The 21,056-nt window shown below is 44.8% G+C and overlaps 1 protein-coding gene across 1 annotated transcript in view; it reads left to right on the plus strand.

The window, feature by feature from the left end:
* cm (AP-3 complex subunit carmine) overlaps positions 1 to 20,796 on the plus strand; it is an 80,162-nt gene extending 59,366 nt beyond the window's left edge. Inside the window, exons 10-12 of the mRNA XM_075678427.1 lie at positions 7,093 to 7,143; positions 11,821 to 11,889; positions 19,191 to 20,796. Coding sequence (XP_075534542.1) covers positions 7,093 to 7,143; positions 11,821 to 11,889; positions 19,191 to 19,256 — 186 coding nt within the window. The 3' untranslated portion in view covers positions 19,257 to 20,796. The remainder of the gene's footprint in view (positions 1 to 7,092; positions 7,144 to 11,820; positions 11,890 to 19,190) is intronic.
* Positions 20,797 to 21,056: the final 260 nt, after the last annotated feature.

Genomic DNA, 21,056 nt, shown 5'->3' on the forward strand with positions numbered 1-21,056 from the left:
ACATTACTGCCCCACAAAAGTAATTGAGCAATTGCTAGAAAGTAATCGGCGACTTTTGTGCTAGTACTTTCATCCCAGCTTTTATTAACAATGCGCTAATATACAGTGATTAGAACGGGCTGGTCTGGCTCTTCCAGTGCATCTTCTGCAGCCTTAGAACTGAGGTGAAACAGCGCGAAAAAAGATGAGGACACAAGGAAACAAATACCACAGACAAGTGCTGACTGCCAACTGGAAGTTTATTTGAAATTCACCAGACATTTATACCTTCTTCAGCATAGGCATGCGCACATCAGTCGCAAAAACATCTGCAAATCAACATTTTAAACAGCGCTTGTCTGTGGTATTTGTTTCCTTGTGTCCTCGTCTTTTTTCGCGCTGTTTCACCTCAGTTCTAAGTATGAACCAACTAGCCCTCATCAAGATCTTACTTCTGCAGCCCTTCATACATTATCTTCATTAACAATTGCTTTTCAAAATTTTTGTTCATTATCTTCAGCAGCGACACCAGCACATCAGCAGTGACACTGAAAACTCATTCTTTGTGTGCACAGGAGGGAAGAGTGGTGTTGTAACATACTAGCACTGGATGGTGATATTAATGAACAGAGAGAGGTTTGGAATTATCCAGTGACAAGAAAAAAAAAAAAAAGAACTCTAAACTCATTGAACATGAGGGTGCTGACATGGGGGCACTTGTGCTGCATAGAAAGGTGGAACCACTGCGAGATGGAAAATGTGTCACTGACAATGTAGTCTGTGCGACCTGCCTTTAATGTGAGGGAAAAAGAATTGTGCAGAGGACCATTGATGATTGCTAGTGTAAGCAAATAGCCAAATGCTTCTAGAAAGCTACTCACTTTATTAAAGGCATTATGCAGTTGAAGGCATATACTATTTGTTAGAGTGAGGACACGTGCATCATATTGTTATGGAGTGATTGATACATAGATGAATGCGAGGTTTGGCAGAGCGATGAAGCGATGATGAGGTCGCTTGCACATTGGCTGGATCAGACATCTAATATTCTGCAAATATATCCTTCGCCCATATCACACCTGCGTCACACTTTGGTGGAGGTACGGGGTAACCTTAGTCAACAATATTTGTGTTGTCTCCTGCGGTGTGAATGCTGGCATAGAAGGTGACTGCCGCCCTCCTCTGCACTCTGCAGCAGCCGCCTTAGGGGAGAGGGTGGCGGGAGGAGGGCTGCCCTGTCCAAGCACTCATCTACAACATGCCATGCTCCCTACAGGGAAGCAGAAAATAGTACCTCTTTCGTCTATGAAACCTTTCTTTTCCTTCTCAAACCTTCGGACACTCTAAAGCTCTCGCACAATATCACATGCTTCTCAAAGAGCTGCAACAGTTGGCGTGGAACGACGAACATGCCCTTTGTATCGGTGGTGAAAGTCCGACCACCAACCACAAAAACACTTGAAAAAGGCAAATAAAGCTGTGCGCTTTAAAAAAACTGGGACGTGGGTTTGCCTGTCTTAACATGTGCATCCACGAGGCTGCTGCGTGCCACAGCCCCAAGCATTCTATTGTAATTCCTGCCAAATTCAAGTGCTGAAAACTGCGTCACCTGTTACAGCTTGTCTCGTCAATAAAGTTGCATGTAAATGGTTACTGAAAAAACTTAGTTGATTACTGTGACCATTACTGAGCAAAAAAAGTAATCAATCATTTACAAAATTACCTGAAATCTAATTTATTACATGTAATTCGTTACGCACAAGTCTGCTTATGACATCATCTGATTGATTCAGATGGCAGAGTTTGTTGCCTTTCTAGGCAAGGCGGCTTATGTGGCATCAGTGTACCAATATTTGTTGTAAGAGTTGGCTTGAGTACCGTATTTTCTCGAATCTAATGCGCACTTTTTTTCTGATAGAACGGGTCCAAAAATTGCATGCACATTAGAATTGAGTACAACCCTAAATCCGCGTTACCATATCGCCATCGGCATTCGCAAAATGGCCGCCTCGTACACACTTCTAGCCTAGCTGCCGTAGCTTCCTCCAGGTGCATACCTCCATGTTGTACGTGTAACCAGGCACTGGTGTAACCTAGTCTACCACGTGTCTTCCCATTTTCTGTGTTTATTTAATCGGCATGGAAGCGCCGACTGCAAAGACACGCCGAGTTATGTGCGCGGAGAAGCGACGGAAATCGGGCCGCATCACGGGCGTTTGGAGTTCCCGAAACTTGCATGCAGGACTGGCACAAACAAAAGGAGAATATTTTCATCGGCAAAGCAACAAGGAAGGGTTTCAGTAGACCGAAGCAAGGTTGCTTCGCTGAAGTAGAAGAGCTGATCATGGAATACGTGCAAGAGCAGCGAGTGGCACAGCAGCCTGTGACAACTGATCTGCTCAAAGTACGGGTGATGCAGTTAGCCCTACAGAAAGGGCTAATGCGGAGTGACTTGAAAGCGAGCAGGTGCTGGCTATCAAATTTTATGAAAAGAAAAGGCTTTTCTCTTCGAAGGTGGACAAGGATATGCCAAAAATTGCCTGAAGCATATGAAGAGAAATTGCAGTTTTCAGCGGTACGTTTTGAAGTTGCGCCATAGAAACGGCTACCACTTCGGACAGATTGGAAATGCCGATCAGACGCCGCTCTAATTTAACATGCCTGCCACCACAACTGTTGAAAAGAAGGGATGAAGCAAGTGCGCGTTTTGTCTTCCAGCCACGAATGAACTAGTCACCGTAATGCTTTGTTGCACTGCGGATGGGCACAAGCTACCCCCGTATCTTATCTTCAGATGGAAGACGCTCCCGAAAGGAATTGTGTTTCTGAGTGGTGTGATTGTGCGCGCAAATGAAAAAAGGTTGGATGACCACGGATTTGGTCGCTGACTAGATTGATAACGTTTGGCGGAAGAGACCCGGCGGCAGTTTGGGTCTGCGTGGGATGCTTGTGCTCGATGCGTTCAGGTGCCACCTTGACCAGCGCATCAAGGACAAGATGGCTGCATGCAACACCGACCTTGTCATGATACCCAGCGGCATGACATTGCAGCTCCAGCTGCTTGATGTTTGTTTGAACAAGCCAGTGAAAAATAGAATTCGGGCGCTCTACACCGCATGGCTTGTCAGTGGCTGTCACGAATTCACGCCCGCCAATAAAATGAAGCGTGCCTCGCTGCACGACTTTGCTGGATGGGCGAAAGATGCATGGTGCACGATCCCATCTGCCATGGTCAACAAGGCCTTTAAGAAGTGTGGGATTTCAAATGCCATGGATGACACCGGGGATGAAATGCTTTGGTGTGTTGATAGTATGTGATTCTCACCCATGCTCTTGGGACAAAGGAACGACAGCACAGTAATGCAAACAATCACAAGGGCATTTATTGCACCTTTCATAGATCAGTGCCTGCTAGCCGAGTTGCTATCCACAAAGCATGCCGGTGGGTGCGCGAGATATCTAGGAAGTCCGACTCACCATGACCGGATAACGAGCGAATATGCTCGCCCCATGTTGGACACCAACGCCTGGTTGTTTGCGTGTACGGTCACGCGAACTGTGGCGCGTTCGAATGAGGCCTCACGAGATGGTCTCGCAGAAGCATGGAATCGGCGCACGCGCGGAACGTCCGCGCCACTTGCCGAGCCCGAACCAAAGAGGAAGCGCCTTCTCCTTTCTGCGCCCCCAAGTAACCCCGCCGTTTGGTGGCGTTAGCTGTGCAACACTCGCGCCATCTCTTGTACTGCGCTTCAACCAGACCGACTGCCACAGGCATCAGGCCACACGGCGAAGCCGGATTACAGGAGACAGGAGCTATGCGGGAAAACAATATATCAGGGGATGCGTGAGAGTCGCGCATCCCCACAATAGCGATAAGGAGTTGTCTGATAGCGACGACGAGTGATATCTATTGCCCCACGCAACTTGTACCGTTGCAGTGAAAATCTTGGCGGCAAGGTGCGCTGCTTCCATTTGTTTTTATTCATCACAACTTTAGTGTGTTGGGAATAAATCTGTTTTTTCCAAATGACAGAAAATAGTATTTCTGTATGAAAGCACGAGGTGCACGGTATTGTACTCAATTTTTTTTTTGGTCATGGAAAATGGGTGCATGTTACAATCGAGGTTTTCATTTTTAAAAAATTTTTTGATCACGGAAAACGGGTGTACGTTATAATCAAGGGCATGTTAGAATAAAGTAAATACGGTAATTGCAGAATCTTGTGTCCTGGTGGAAACCCTTTTTTTTTTTTTTTGGTGGCTCTTTTTTTTTTTTTTCAAAAATGGTGGCTAGGAATCCTCCCTTCCGCCATGCACCCACGAGCAGAAAAAGGATTGCAGTGGCACGGAACACAATTAGACAGAGAAGGGTGCATGCACTGCAGACCACTGTTTGAATATGCACACACGTGGCACTAGCAAATTTTCTTCTGGGATGAGACAGGAGGTGGCACAGCCCCTGCATGCCTGCGCAGTACATCGAAACTGCTAACACCAGTACATAACTGCATTTGGAACGGCCACAGGTGAAGCAACTGTGTGTTCCCTTTAACCATGGACTGCACTGTATAGCATCTTGTATGCAAGAAAAAATTCCTCTGAGGCCCACAGAACCTGTTGTTTCAGCTTCTGACCTGGTTCGTTGGCAGGTAAATGTCGTTTTCTTGTTTTTTCGTGACCTCACCCATGACTGCTTGAAGGATGGGGCATGATTTAGAACTGTGTGGGAAATACCCCTTCCCCTTTAATGAAAGAAAGGTGTATTGTGCAAATGTAAGCATTCCCTTTGTACTCGAATATAGGCTGTCACTGATTGAGGGGACGCAGTTGAACCTTAGGATGTGCATTAGTGCAAACAGGCTCTAAGCAACACATTCAGAGCTTGCTGCTGGCTACCTATGTGAGAGAATTTTGAGCAGTGTCACGAAGGACTCGCATGTCAAGTCGCAGCACGAGCAAGGGAATATGAAGGAACCAGGCAGTGGCACACATTACCTAGGCGACCAAAACAACTTTGGGGTGTTGAAAATTCCGAGTTTTAATGTATAGTACTACTGTGTTTTATACATAGCAGGCAACTCTACGAGAGCTAGAGAGACTTCTCTCACTGCTCGCATTTGAAACCAAAACTGGTGTGTCATATATCCTCTTGAGACCTGAGTACAGCTTTGGGATATACAGTATTTACTCGCATAATGGTCGCACTCGTGCAATGATCGCACCCCTGAATTTTGTCGTAAAAATTAGATTTTTTTCTTTCCCGTGTAATGATCGCACCCTGAACTTGTCGCTGCGATATGTCGTGTGCCAAGTCTAGCTAATGATGATCGCACTTACCATCTGTCGAATGCTATGCGAACGACTCATGAAGACATATCAAGCGGTCTGCATGCACCCAACATTCTTAAGCAGATGCCCCATTTATTCCTTTCATCATTTTCCGCACTTCAAAAAAAAAAAAAGTTACAACCAAACTTGCCTCGGCTTTATTATTTGTAGGCTTCATAATGGTTTTGGTCAACAACAACAACAACAACAACAACAACAACAACATAAAAGGCGCCTTTCGATTCTTCTCTTCTGCACTTGTGGACACGCAACAAATCGCGAGCGGCAACGATAGTGGCCACGTTAGAAGTGTACCCTATTCATACGCCGACGCTTGTAATGCAGCTAAGACATTGACCCACCCTTAGCGGAAACGTGCCGTATTAGGATAGCAGTGAAGACAAATGTCGCAGTTTCAGCAGCATGCCTGGCATGTGTTTCTATGTCACTGGCAGCTAAGCGTGCCCATCTCCGTTTCTGTCCCCTCAAAGTGGACATGGCTATGTTGCTGTCGCAAACTTGCTGATATTAATGATATTATTCATCACTGATACAGAAGAAACTGTTTCAATGCGCGTAATGTACTCGTGAGAAGAAAAATAATCGCGTTCCGCTTGCTCCGCCGGCCGCCATTCTTGTTTTGGTGTCCCGCACTGACAGCAGCAGCCACCTGCTTGTTCACCCGTTGTCATCCCGCAGCAAACATGGGATGAAAAAAGAAAATGTTTCTTTTCGCAGGAAATTTAACCCGCGTAATGATCGCACCCCTGAATAGTATTTTTGACAGAAAAGTGCTATCATTATGCGAGTAAATACGGTAATCACTTTTCAAGCTGGTTTTTATTGTTTACTGGTATATCACAAACATGAAAGGCACTTTTGAAAACTTGAATATTACTGTGGTTAGATGCCAAATGGTGCATCTCCATGTACGTGGAATACATGACCATCTCCTCATGTTTGCTATGTTAAAACTGTGTTTCATTGCCTAAACACAGAGACAAAGATGGAACTAGATGTAGTACATAGCCATATTGCAGCTGCATCCTCGATTTTCACACAATCTCAAAGAATTCGAAACACACTTTGCTTTCCACCATCTGTGACAACACAGAGATCTAGATAATTTGAGTGTCAAATTTCTTGAAAGGGGATGACAAGAATATGAGTAAACCAAACCACTTCTGTACAGTTCCACATTCCAGACTTCATGTCCAGAATGAATATTTTGAGCAGTGCTTCAGAGTGAATTTTGAAAAAAAAAATTGGAAGGCAGTGTGTAATATAGTGTACAAGTGGTCTTCAGAGGATATTACATGAAAGGCTTTGGAGACCTGAACTTGTTTACCACCAAACAAGTGGAGTGACATGCGTCTGTGACCAGCAGCCACATTGCATCACTTGCTCTTGTGACCAAAACATAGTACGCCACATACTGGAAGCACAAAGGTACACAAATAATATGTCATCTGAGGTAAAATTGTGGCCACAAACTGTAGTTGTAACATGTGAAGTACTTACTATTCCATAGAAAGCGTTGCAGATAAAAAGAAGCAACTGCTCTGGGAAATGCTGGGAGTGAGCCTCCTGTGATGGCATAGCTTCCTCAGCATTGGCCTCCTATGTATGAAATGAAGTAGAGTGTTATTCTTGGTGCCTTTGTTCTGTCTGAAAACATCCGCGTCTTAAATGCATGGCAATGTACAGTTTTTTGCAGTAGCTTGCTCTTCTACCTTGCATATTAGTGCGTATTTAACATTGTTGTCTGCTTTCCTGTGTGCCCAGATGGCCCTGCAGGCTGGTGCTCCACCTCCTGATGCGAACCCGACGATTACGGTGAGACCAATCAGCTTATTTGTGGCTGCAAATCAGGGAGCTGCATGTGCTTTCGATCTTATTGGCAAATTAAGTAAGGCTGCGGGTAAACTAATTCGATGAATAGATTGAATTCTATGTGCTATTTAGTCAATTTAATGATCAATTAGTCAATCAATTAGTCATGGCATATGGAACACAGAAGCCAAGGGCTGTGTGCTAGCAATACCGAGCAGCGCGTATATAATCACTGTCGAGCATAATGTTTTGGTATTCTCGTAACTGCCAGAAGTGCACTGCTGATAACTTAACGTAATGTTTGTTCTTTTGCATCGTTGACGCATAATACTTCTGCTTTATGAATTTTTTTGTTGTTCATTTTCACCCAGCAAGTGCCATTGAAAGAGAGGAATTGTAAATTTTCTGTGTTTGCATGTGACAGTGTCACGACTTGGGCATTGCAGCTCAGAGCTTTGATTGAAGTTGGGCAGCACCCTGACTTGGGTGCTGAGACAAGGGATCATGGCATGCGTAGCTGTGCAGCGGCCTGGCTAAACTTCGAAGTACAGTTAAACCTTGATATAATGAAGTCGGTAAAAGCGGCAATTTGCTTTGGTATATCGAAATTTAATACTATTGAAATTCGACCTTTTATGCAAATAAGTACAGCTGCCGATAGATTTTTCTTACACGGAAAGGAGCCGCAGAATTTTGCCAATTATTGGGCAATCAAAAAAAGCAAATTTCAATGAGAAAACAATTCATTTTGATAAATTTGGGAGTCGGCGATAAATGATACAGTTTAATGCCGCGTATGTCGACAATATCTTCTCGGCGGTAGAAATTAAGCAAAGCCAGCCACGCTTTCATGTGCACTCCGCTCCCGCGGCTGATAGTGTCGTCTGCACTGGGACGACGCTATCAGGAAAAGTGCCGGCAGTTCGGAGCAAATGCTTTGTCTGCCCCTTGCTCCAACGGGTCACCGAAACTCGATATTATGCCACCTTCAATACTAAACGCACAGTAAGACAGCTTACATGGTGCCATGGTCTCGGCACACCCACTCTGCATGCACGGCAGATTACCTCTAAAGCAGGGTGCGCAGGTGTGTGTGTGTGCTTAGCCATGCATACAGCCATGTGCAGCTGCGGCCGAAATGCGCGCCAACTTACCTTCCCCACTCTGCCCCCTCGCGCGCGCTTGATTGCGTTGCCGCGAGTTTGCTCCCCTTTCCGTTTTTCCCTTTGATCGCGTGGTAAAGTGGCACTCGTGAAGCCACCATTTCCTTACCCTCGCACACTTTCACTCGCACCTAAAGCACACAGTGCGCAGCAGGGCTCGATAGGATCTTATTGCACTTGAACTTTATATGGAACATGATGCGGCTCCACTTCGGGGGTTGCTCTTGTCACGCTGCAAGTGATACGAGCTGCGTTTGCAAACAGCCGCTTGTAATTCAATCATCTGACCATCTGCGTCCGCAGAAGTTTCCATTTATTGTCTTGGCATTCCTTTACTGGTGCAGTGAAATTTCGTTACATTGAAGTGGCATACAAACACATTTCGTTATGTTGAGGTTCTAAATATGTAGCTTTCTATGGACAAGAGGTTATGCAAAGTTAAATACATCATTATATCGAAAATCTCATTATATTGAAGTTCGTTATATCAAGGTTTAACTGTAGTATTGTTTTATGTATTTTAGCTGCTTGCAAGTGCTGACCTGTGTGCATGGCTTGATCAAGGTTAAGCACAATTCCCAATGCCACAGGAAGTTTTCTGTGTCCATACTGTCTCGCCAGCATTTTGTAGTTTCATTAATGGGCCCCTCACCAGATATTGGCATTACAAATTGTAAAGATGCAATGCTGTGCATAGTTCGCTGCGATGATGGTAGGTATGAAGTACTGTAGAACCCCTCCAATACGTTTTCCGCAGGACCGTGAGAAAAACATAGTAGCCAGGAAATATATTACACAAACATGCTGTTAAAAGCATGTGAATGTGTTGTTAAATATTAAAATAGACACATTATGCATGGCTCAGCACCTAAAGGACTTATTCAGCAATTTACGATTTTAAGAAATCACAGATTGAAGTCTGCCATTTCTTCCGTGCCTTTGCCAAGACTGCACCCTTTTCAATCTGTATGACTGCATTCTTGCAGTCTGCATCGTTCTTATGGCTGACGTACCTTCTCAGCATGTCCAGTGGTGCAGTATAATTGGAGAAGGCAGGTGGTATGCAGTGCTCCTTAGTCCCAATCATTTCTTTGTCACTGGTGCACTCATCATCACTCAGCGCAATCTCAGCGTTAGTTTCGTCTTCACTTTGTGGCTTTGAAGTCATACCTGCATCGTCCACAGAGACATATCTGTCGTACTTGAAACTGCGGCACCAACTAAAGGCATTGCCTGGTGAAGGTTTTCTTTGTCAGCTGTCCTGTTTTAAAGTGAAAGCTTTGCTGACTGCGAACTTGCGGTTTCGCCGTGATGTTGCTCCAAGGAGGCACATGACGTCACAATGCGTGCCTCGCCGTGGATATTTCTCTCTCTCTCGCTCCCTAGTCACTACTGCGCATGTGCCACTAGTAGCACTGAGTCACAGGTGTTCCGCTGCTGCGCAGCGCCGTGCCTTTGCGCCGCCGCCGCTTGGTATGACGTCACAACGCGTTCCTCGTCGTTGCGCTTGCCTCCGCTCGCTTTGCCAGCTGCGTTGCATGCCTGATAACATGTCGGAGCATTGAAAAGGAGAGCTTGTGTGCGCCGCAACCACAGTTGAGGCGGCAGTATGGACGGCGACAATTCTGATAAGCATGAGGAGGCCTGGAATCGACATCGAAACAAGATGAAGAGGAAGCGAATTGCCCAGGAAACAGACGAACAGCGCGCCAAACGACTGGCTAAACGCCGCAACATAGCTAGACAACCAGACTAACCTGCACTTGCAGTAAAAATTAACCAAGGCTAACCATGCTATGCCTTAGCTTTCGCTACATATATGCTGGCATAGCCGAGCCAAGCCACTGCCAATTTTTTCTCGTTGACGATTTCCGCACTGCTCCAGAAACTGCACTTCTAGAAACAGTGCTGGACGATTTCTGCAGTGACTGCACTCCAAGCTGTGGCCACGTAATGCATGGTGTCCAGTATGGACACCATCCAGGGCTGTTTTTCGTGGCTAATCATTGCGAGTGACTTTTTCATGATGTTTTTCCTATAAAAACACTGGCATCCAAAGGCTGAAGACAGCTTGTTGTATTTGCTGGAATGTACACAACTTCCAGGCTACGGAGCAATGCTGTATTCTTGGGATGCATTGAACAGGCCACCTGCATCACAGTAACATGATTGTGTTCAGGAGCACACAAAAACAGCAACACTTGCTGACTGACCATGAGTGATGATGATGATCTCCATCCCACCCCGAGCGAAAAAAGAAAGAGATAAAAAGTTCTCACCCTTTGGGGCTTATCGTGTTAAAATAATTGTCATCTGTCTTGTGTGCTTTTCCTTTCTTTGAACCCTTAGCTTCCATGGCAAATTTTGAAAAAAAAAAACATTTTGAAAGTGTGGCATTTCTTTAGACCTGCATGTTTTGGCCAATTTTTTTCTAAAAATGTATACCAGGAAAGCTTATTGCATTTTACTGCTCTTGCTGAAAAACAAACAAACAAGCAAATATTATAAAAAGTAATATTCATTGTTTATTATTTATTTGGAAAAATTACCAGAACCTGCACGTGTGCAAAAAATTAAGTAAAGTTCGTGAGGAGTTAACTCATCATTGGTACAAGAGGACGCTCGTTGTGATGATGAGTTACCTTGTCATTGGCAGTTAAAGGGGTTTACGCTTTGCGCATTGTTAGTGTGACAGCGCATTGCCACAAAGTATTGAGCATAGAGTTTTCAAGAAAGGGAACAAAAGCAAGGCGGATGATGAAAATTGTTTTAGGACAAGATAAGCCCCAAAGGGTGTAAACTTATTTCAGTGTATATTTATAACATGGCGCCCATGACATTCTGGTTCCTGCAATCACTTTCGATGCGTGCAAACGGGGAAAGCATAGCTTTTGATATTTGTTTTTCCTACTAAAAATGAGTTGTCGCAGGGAGGTGATTTTGGACACCTCTGATTTGGATTCTCCGTTCACCATTTTATGGTAGAGGTCGGAAGAGCACAGCTGGGACGTCTAGTATGGTTGATTCTTTTCTTTTAGGTTTTTCAGCGTTGTAGACGGTACACTTGATATTTTTCTTGTAATTCTGTGCAAAGCTTGGAACTTACTGTGTGGAAACAACATATCAAAGGGGATTCTAACGCATGGTTGTCTATGGGCCATTTGGTAGGGCTGGGCTGGGCGTCAGAGACGTTAAACTTGGGAAAACATATGAACGAGGGATGTATCAGTGGGTTTCTATTGTATTGAACTGAGGTAGAATGCAGTGTGTGAGCTTTATTTTCTAAGCTGATAAAGGCAGAAAGCTGGGCTAGTTGGTGTGTCATCATTATTCAAAAGACTAGCGCAAAATAGCAGGGACAAAGACAGAGAAGATGACAGGACGAGCACTAAGCTGATACCTTGGTCAAGGTGAGATGTAGCTAGCTGTATGTATTTCATATATTTGCTCTAAGGTAAGTAGCCCAAGGAAAGCTGCAAATGGGCTGTTCTCTTCATTTTTTTGTATTTTGTTGCAGGTGCGTTTCACTATCAACCCCCTGGCAGTGTCTGGCCTCAAGGTCAATCGGCTGGACATGTATGGAGAGGTGAGGTCACCTGCGTGAAATTTTTGTCATTTCTTTTTTAATGTTGTTATTACTGTGGCATATAACCATGCATTTTCAGCCCTCTGCAGAGATGGAAGCTTTCACGATGTCTACCATCAGGAAAAACATATAAAACCTGAAATTTTCTTGGAATTTCCAAGTTCTGAAAAATTCAAGAAAAAGAAACAAACAACAGAATCTTCACCTCATTTGCATTGAACCAGGAAAATTGGTACTGACAGGGGCTATGTTATGGCAAGCATAGTGGTACAGTCAACCACAAAATTTTGTGGAACACGAGGTGTGAGAAAAAGCTGAATATCTGCGCAGCCTCACAATGCAGCCTAGTATTCGCATTCACAGCCTCTACCAGTATATGTGAGCAACATTGTGATGTTCGGTTTTACTGACTACTGTTACAGCCTGCTCAGATATTGAACGTTTTCAGAGATCCCGTGGTACGTAAACTTATGTGGTTGACTGTACATCACAAGGAAAAAAAATTAGATTATGGGGTTTTACGTGCCAAAACCACTTTCTGATTATGAGGCACGCCATAGTGGAGGACTCCGGAAATTTCGACCACCTGGGGATCTTTAACGTGCACCTAAATGTAAGTACACGGGTGTTTTCGCATTTCGCCTCCATTGAAATGCGGCCGCCATGGCCGGGATTCGATCCTGCGACCTCGTGCTCAGCAGCCCAACACCATAGCCACTGAGCAACCACGGCGGGTCATCACAAGGAAGCAATGGTTTTAACCGAACATGTGCAATCTGAAAACTATGGTGTCCTTTGCTGGTTTTGTGGGTGCGAGCCTGGCCGGGTAGTTGGAGCATGCCTGAAACACATGATTCAGTTGAATCTGATTGTGCATTCCAACTGACAGACGTCCTACTGGTGATATTGGCTGGCAGTAACTTAGTAACCTGTAAACCACCATTTTTTTTCACCGCACCTAACCCACCAGTGCCTTAAGCTGCCAAGAGATTTGCATAAAAGCAGCCTGGGAAAACCTGGAAATACCGGGAATTTGAAAATGCCAATGTACTAGACATTCTGGCTTTGGCCGTATGTCTGTATTTGTTGAGCATAGGCATGTCTGTATTCGTTGAGCATAGCCTGAACCAGGATAATTGTACAACCAACTTCCGTTAATTCAACCTTAATAGGACTAGTGGAATTGATTGAATTACTCTGAAACTTGCATATATTACGAGGTTTCTTTATAAGTGTCCTGTGCATAATTGCTATGTCTAATTACCGTATTTACTCGAATCTAGGCCGGCCCCGATTCTAAGGTGACCCCTGAATGTTCAAAGCTAGATATAATTTTAAAAACTTACCTCGAATGTAGGCCGAACAAAAAATGTGAGGACAGCATTTATTTAATATGAACATGCCAAGCTCACTCTGCGTCGTCGCCATTGTTAGCCTTGTCCCTATAGCCCAGACCACACGTACGCTTGCGGACGCGTGCAAGCTCGCGTCCACGCGCCCATGCATGCGCAGACAGTGCGGCATCGCACGCGTCGAAACGCGGCGCAATCTCGGTGAACAGCTCCTCTCTGTTATTGCGCGCTTATCTTCCTTATTGCTGTCAGCTCCTCGTTGCGGCACACGCAAAAGTGTCTCCTGTTGCCCCTTCCAACGACGGATGTTTTTCTCATCGATGCTGAAGTCCCGCCTGGCTTACTATGCCTCTGCGGCTAGCACAACTTTTTGTTTGAAAGCAGCACTATAGTGTGCCATTACGATAACACCACATTGCACACCCATACCGTTGAACCAGCTCCGATACGACACAAGTCAAAGCGACGACATCGCTCGTGTACGTCAGTTGGCTACTGGCCCGACTAGTAGCAGCTTCGATACTGACTTTTCTAGAAGGCGCTAGCTATGGACCATATTTATCATTTTCAGTTACAAACAGGCGCATTTTTTAAAATCCTCGAAGCCGATCCTAGAGTTCTGTACATGATTATTTGGAAAAAGGTTATCACCCTAGATTTAATAAATATGGTGTATTTGGGTACCCAAACTTTCTATGTTATTCTGTGCGCCTAGTCACGGCTTCGATTCTGAAATCTGTTGCGACGCATCAGGCACCTATAGCCATCATCATCAGGTGCTGCAGTCGAATTGCAAAACTGAAACCACGAATGCCTGTGCCACAGTAGCTGTGTTAAAACACTTATGGAAAACATGTATTGAGGTCTGCATACCGCATGTCGCGCCAGTGACCATGCCGAATAATGTCCCGTTTCCATTTCTGAGCTGAACTGAACTGCCTCCAGATCCAAGCTAGAGGCAGCAAGCCCAGAGCAGTTGTGGCTGCCAAAACTGCCAGCAATAGTGCCACGATGCAACAGTTTAGAGTGGACAAAGGGAGCAGTGGGACTCGTGAAATAGGCACTGAGTGAGTGTAATGATGTACGAACGATGTCACATGGGTGGACACTTCTGGTTTGGCCGCACTTTGCTCAACATGATGTGCATAACGATGTTTATATGCACGATGGTGCAATTTTGCCTGCATTGATTACCACTGGTGACCACTTCTGCTTTTCTTTCGTTCACTGCAAGCTAGTTACTTCAGACTCTCTTCCAGTACTTATGGTAGGAATGTGCGTGTTGCAAACATTGCAAATGTGGTTTTGTAACGTGCAGGCAATATTCGGATCTATTTTCTTGGAAAGAAAGTGCACATTAGAGTCGCACAAAAGCGGTAGCCCTTCATTGTGAGCTACTGTTTTTACTTAAAGCTTGCTTGAGAAAGTATGCTGCACAACTTGCTGATGTACTTGAACGCATTCTTGGTACAGTCCTCCTGTGAAATAACAGTTCCATGGCATTCAGTGTATTCATTGCACATCCACATCTAAATGCATGATACAGTAATAGCTCGTTATATGAATTCCGCGGGGATGCTACGAAAATTCAAATTATACAAAATTAGAACTAATGAAAGTCACAGAAAACATAGCTTGGGTAAGGTGTGTATATAGTCCAACATGGTGTGAGCACGTGCACACACACGCTGCGTCACGTTGGCGTGAACAATGTCTATACTTCGAACCACTGGTGCAACGAACGTAACAAGACACGGCCAATGCGGTCTGACATGCCCGATGTCGAGATGGCTCTTGCTCCATCTGCATGTTCGTTGCGCCGACTGGCACAGAAAAAAATATATTGCTGTTTCGCCCGAAAAGCGAAGCATCGATTGCGATAGCAAATTAGTTGATAGCTGTACGAAGTAAGGATAGTAGCTTTATTGGCCATATAAACTTGTAAACATTCGTTTACTAGCTAAATTAACGAGTACAGTTTCACACGTGCACAGGTAAACATGAACACACCTCACTCTATGACTGCGGAATCTCGCCGAAAAACGCTGGAGTGAGGAATTGCTGCAGTAGCAGCGAGCGAATTGACCTTTGTACAGCTCTCGCTTCAATGCGAACGAAACGTTCAAAGCACATCGCATACGAAGTTACTGCCACTACGCGCACTCTGCAAACAACGCAGATCACTTTGAAGATGAGGCTCACGCGGGTGTGCACTTTGGCCACGTCACAGATCGCTTTCAAGATATGGTGCACACATGGCTGCCCTGTAAGCAGCGGCTGCCGGAGACCCTCCCTGCCCCTCCCTCCCACCCTCCGCCTCACGCCCATGCCTCGCGTGCGACAGGAGAGGGCGTGCATCCGCCCTGCCTTCCTCGCTCGCGCACGCTAGATGGAGCCGCATCCGCGAGCTCACCCTCGCACGCTTTTGCTGGCACATACAGCATACAGCACACGGCGATGATTTTATCGCTCTTGGGTTTTGTATGGAATCTCATGGGAGAGAAGTGACCTGCAACAGAGGCATTGGCCGTGCCTGGCCAGGCGCAAGTGTGTCTCTCTCCAGTCAGGCCTAAAGGGCCGCAGATGGAAAAAGCAAAGCTGTGCGGCTCGCATGCCAACGTGCTCCCGCGCACTAGCACTCTCCCCATCCACGATGGCGTGGAGTTCGAATTATTGGTGGCGGTGCAGACTTCAGTGTGAATTAGCTGGATGCGTTACCTATATCTTTCAATACATTTCTGGACGGACCGCGGCAGCTACTTCGAATTAACGAGTTGTGAATGAACAAGCTTTTACTGTATATGCATGTACAGAAGTACTGAAGCTCCCTTCAAAGATGCTCCTTCAATGCTCCTTTAACACAGCGTCCTGTCCGTCCAATGTACACCTTATTACAGAACAATGGTACCTTGTAAATGAATCCAACAGCATGTGGTACAAATTGCTTGGCATGACATATTGGGCAAGGCCCTCTTCTAACGACCGGTTTTGAGGCGCGCTTGTTGGCTAACAAGCAACTTCTAACTTGCCTGTGGCTTCATACTGCCACAAATGCGGCTGAGCACCAGAGTTCAGCAGATACGCAATTTTGTGTGAGAGCAGGGACCAAAGTGCATATGAACAGAGCCTTTTTTTTTTTAAAATAAGGAACACAGAGGGCACATGCACCAACCAGGAATTGCCTACCGTACATGATACGGAATGTCATTACATTTGATAAATCACTATAGGCAGCGTGTGCCACTTGAAAGTGTATAACATGGGATTTTACTTGCTTTTTTGCTGCATTGTATTTTATTTTGTTTTTGTTTACTGTTTACTTCTGTATGTGTATATTCTGGATAGATGAGAATAAAAGTTTCACTTGTGAGAAAGCGCTTGTGTCGTGCACGAGCGCTTTTTTTGTCCCTTGTCCTAGCACTGAGTTTTTTAATTTTTAATGTAAAGTCTCATTTCCTTAATTCAACCCTCGCGGTAATGAAGAAATTAATGCAATTATCCGGTGAGTCGAATTAAACTAGAAGAAGAAATGCCAAAAAACACTGCTGATTCATTTGACAGTGTTTGCCCGAGTCTAATGCGCCCCCGAAACAAATGTGCACCCACTTTCTATGTGTCAAAAGTAGAAAACTAACTTAGAAATCGCATTAAAATTCCTAAACAAAGTCGAAATTTATTGTACACTCGATTTTTTAGAATGGCGGCGGGTTTCTTAATGTCAGCTTCACTGCAATACGGCTGTGTTATATGGTAAAGTATATGAACGCCGCAAAGGCAGTTCTGGTTTCGTAACTAATTGCACTGCGCAGGCAACTTGCGACCTAATTTTCTTGTAAAATGTTTCTTGTAATGTGTGTTAGAATCTGAGTATTTAGAGATCTTGATAGACTGTTATTGCTTGGAAATCTGCCTATGGTGGGCCGAAAGTAGGCGTTTTTGATGAGAGTCATGTGTTCCAATGCAGTGGCGTAGCAACAGGGGGGGCCGGGGGGCCGTGGGCCCCGGGTGCAAGCGGCCAGAGAGGAGGGGGGGGGGGGGGTGTCATATGCGTCTGAAGACACCCCTCTTTCCGCCAGCTACACCCGGGGAGGGTTGTGACAGAAGACCTATGGGCCCCGGGTGCCAGACGACCTAGCTACGCCACTGGTTCAATGCATTTGCTGTTCCCTAAGCTTCACCGAAACAGACGCTTCCACTAAAGGGGTCGCTCTCTTGGAGTCACCATAGGGGTCAGGCATATGCATGCTTACTGGTCGAGTCCGAATTATTGGGTGAATGCCAACTTTAGAATCCAAATAATGAATGTTCGTTCCCGTATAATGTATGGGCGCCAGCTGGGACCTTTGGTTGGGATTGAAGTAACCAAAAAAATAAATTAAGCGGAGTTGAATTGATGGAACCGGAGTCGAACTGATAGTCTTGCAGTGAATCAAGTATCGAGTACCCCTGGTTGGCTACAAAGCCACTGCACTCAAAAGCCGCTATTTGTGTCCTTATGAAGACGAACCCTGATCAACAATGAGCACTAAGCTCTTGTGGCACATCTTTGTCCCCTTGCCTATAGTGCCAGATGGTGCGAGTGGTATATGGCTGCACACTTGGTTGTTGCTAATGAGAGACCTGAGTGCCGTATTATACGTTTTACTCTCTGGGTTTTCCTTAGATATTCAATCATTTAATGTTTTTTAACGTGAAAGCATTATATGCCCATTACGCAAAAATCCAGCGTTGGCAGTGGTGGTGTGACCGAAAGACGGTACCAAAAATGACCGATGGCGCATAAAACACGTAAAAAATGCTTGGATTGATGTGAAATTTGTTAAGCAGGTTTCTGTAAACAAAGTCAATTAATGGAATTGAAAAGAAAATTTGGTACATTTTGGCCTGGCTGGGAATCGAACCTGGGCCTCTGGGGCACGAGACGAGCATGCTTCCCTGACGCCACGGTGGCTCCACGGTTACGGTTGACTAGAGTTGTGCTTAGTGCATGCTTCCGTCACTGCCTTCCACGTGTCACTTGTGCTTCGGATTTTATCAGTGCTGTATCAACTGTGTCTACTGAGATGCACTTTTGATGCCAAATCATGAGTGTATTAAATGAGGTGTGTCTAGTGCATGCGTCATTGCCCGCGTCACATCGCTGCCTTTGGATTTCATCGGTGCTGTGTCTACTGGGATGCTTTCAGAAGCGTTTAGCTCAGCGGCAGCTGTGAAACATGGACGCCCACGGAAGCATGCCTCAGAAAACAAAGCAAGGGAACACAAAAAAAAATTGTCATTCTGCCGCAGAATGGTCCGAATGTTTCAGGTCTGTGGATAACGTATACGCAAACACACACACCGCTTCAGCAGAAAGAACATTAATGCATGTCGAAAACATAGATAGAAAACATTTCACCTAAGCGATTATAATGCTTTTGCATTCCAACACCTAAGCAGTCTGAAGTGTCTCTGCTGATTTTTTTCTTTTTTTTGGCAGACCCTTGAGGTATGATTAGCGAGTCCTTACAGCTGAGTTTTCTATAAACATATTGAACCTTTATTCTGATCCCCTTCAAAGTCAGCACAACCTGGTTTGACCATGTGCCATTTCAGTTGCCTATGTACTGTTTAATTGCTGATGTGGGAAAAAGAACTTGCCGTGGTGGCTTAGTGGCTATGGCATGGTGCTGCTAAGCATGAGGGTGCTGGATCAAATCCTGGCCGCAAGGACTACATTTTGATACGGGCAAAATGCAAGATCGCTCTTGTACCGGGCATTGAGTGCACAATAAAGAACCACAGGTAGCCGTATTAATCCAGAGTCCCCCACTATGGTGTGCCTCACGATCAGATTGTGGCTTTGACTCATAATAACCCAGAATTTAATTTTAATGTGGAAAAAGAGTGTGTAGCTGGTGCTGGCGTGACACTAAATGATTTATGTGTTGTCTCGTTGCTTTTCTGCAGAAGTACAAGCCTTTCAAGGGCGTCAAGTATGTCACCAAGGCTGGCAGGTTTCAAGTGAGGACGTGAAGAGGTGCAAGTCCAACCTTGATCGAAGTAAAATACGCTGGAAGTGTATTTTCCAGGACTGGGCACCTTTCGCATTCAATTGAACTTTCCGAACAACCCGCAAGAAAACTGCTCAGTGTGCAATTTCCCCACTTATGTGTGGTGCTTGGTTGGCTTGGAGAAAAAGAAAGGGTGGAGTTGACGGCAGTGATGACATTCATCTGCTTAGCTCATTCCAGAGAGTCAAATGAAGGATACGAAAAATATGGCAGTTTGCATCCCGTGGAAAAAAGAGAGTTTTTTTGCAAAAGCATTTGCAGTGGTGGAACGGGGTTATGACAAGGCTGCCTTGTTTGATTTAATTAGCTGTTATCTAGCCTTACAAAAACAAGCCAGCTTCTTGCCCTCAAAGTACTATAAAAGCTCTGCCTCATTTCTCATTACCTTTAAGAAAGTCTCGTTGAGACGCGCGTTGTACTCCCAAAGGTAGGCAGCAAGCTAAATTCATACCAAGGACACTTGGAGATGGAGAAAAGTGTGGATGCCATCCTGAATGTATGGTAGTCATAAAATGTTTTGTATAGTTTAGTCCACTTTGTGCAAATGCAGACTTTGTCTGGGAACAAATAGTTTCGAGGAAGAAACATTTTGCACAGATGCTTCGTTTTTTATATGTGGAGACATAAAAACCATGGAGACTGGCTATGTAGAGCCTATTGAGTAAGATTTGCTCAGGGTAATGCTTCTGTGTGCAGCAGCCCTTCAGAAGCTTTAATGATTAGCCCTGTGTCCATCATTTTTTGTAAGTGAAATTAATAAGCAAAAGCAAAATACTAGAAAGGTGAAAGCACCACAATGTTGATTCTCCGATTGAATGCTTGAGATAATTTTTTTATAATATCTTTGTGCTTTTTTTCTAATTGTTAAGTCATAAAATCGTATGCTTTTTATGTACAGGCAGGGTCAGAAGTTTACGGGATGCAGGTTTTACGAAAAAGTCAAATGTCAGCCCAGTTTTAGTTTGCAGTCCATGATGGAATGGCCTAAAACAGCAGAACACTATGTTAGTTGCATACACGAGTACACAACACATTTTAAATCTAGGCTGCATGCCCAGGGTCAGGAAATTTCTGCATTTTCTTAGATTCTGCATCCCATAAACTTTTCGCCCAGCCTGTTCATGGTTTTGCACAGCTGCATCTGTGGTGCCAATTAGTAATTGTGTATATTCAAACCATATTTCGAGACATATGTCCAAAAGGTAGTTGAGAATTACTCCTTTTTGTGGTATTTGTACAAGTGTCAGGTATGATGCTCTAACATGGCTGTTGTGATGAAAGTATGTTGCACACATGTTGTTAGCATCTTTTGACAGCATTTTGATATTACTTGCAAAAGAAAGGCAGTGGATAGCCTGTTGGCTTCCTAATCTCACCGGACTGTCTTGGGAAATTCGGGAACAGACTCAATGGCTACAAGACTCCCATTTCAAGCAGCTGTTAAGTGATCACGGTTACTTTTATAAAAGTCACGCTGCATGCGAATAAAGGTGTACTAAATATGTGTTGAAGTTTTTTGCTTCAGTTTTGTGATGATCTTACAAGTGTGTCGGAACCTTGTGGTTTTCTATGTTCAGCATTGTACAAGTTGGCCTCTTGTGCTGTGTGTAAATGTCAGTGCATCTCAACTTATGAAGTTGATGTCATGCCATCGTCTTGACGGCACTATTCTTTGGGATAAATGCTCCTCTGTGGTACCATCTCTGGACCACCACGCATGGCACATGTGGTACACGTTGCAATAGGCAACTTGGTGTTTGCA

This window comes from Dermacentor variabilis, unplaced genomic scaffold (genome assembly GCF_050947875.1).
Source record: "Dermacentor variabilis isolate Ectoservices unplaced genomic scaffold, ASM5094787v1 scaffold_20, whole genome shotgun sequence".
Classification (NCBI taxonomy): Eukaryota; Metazoa; Arthropoda; class Arachnida; order Ixodida; family Ixodidae; genus Dermacentor; species Dermacentor variabilis.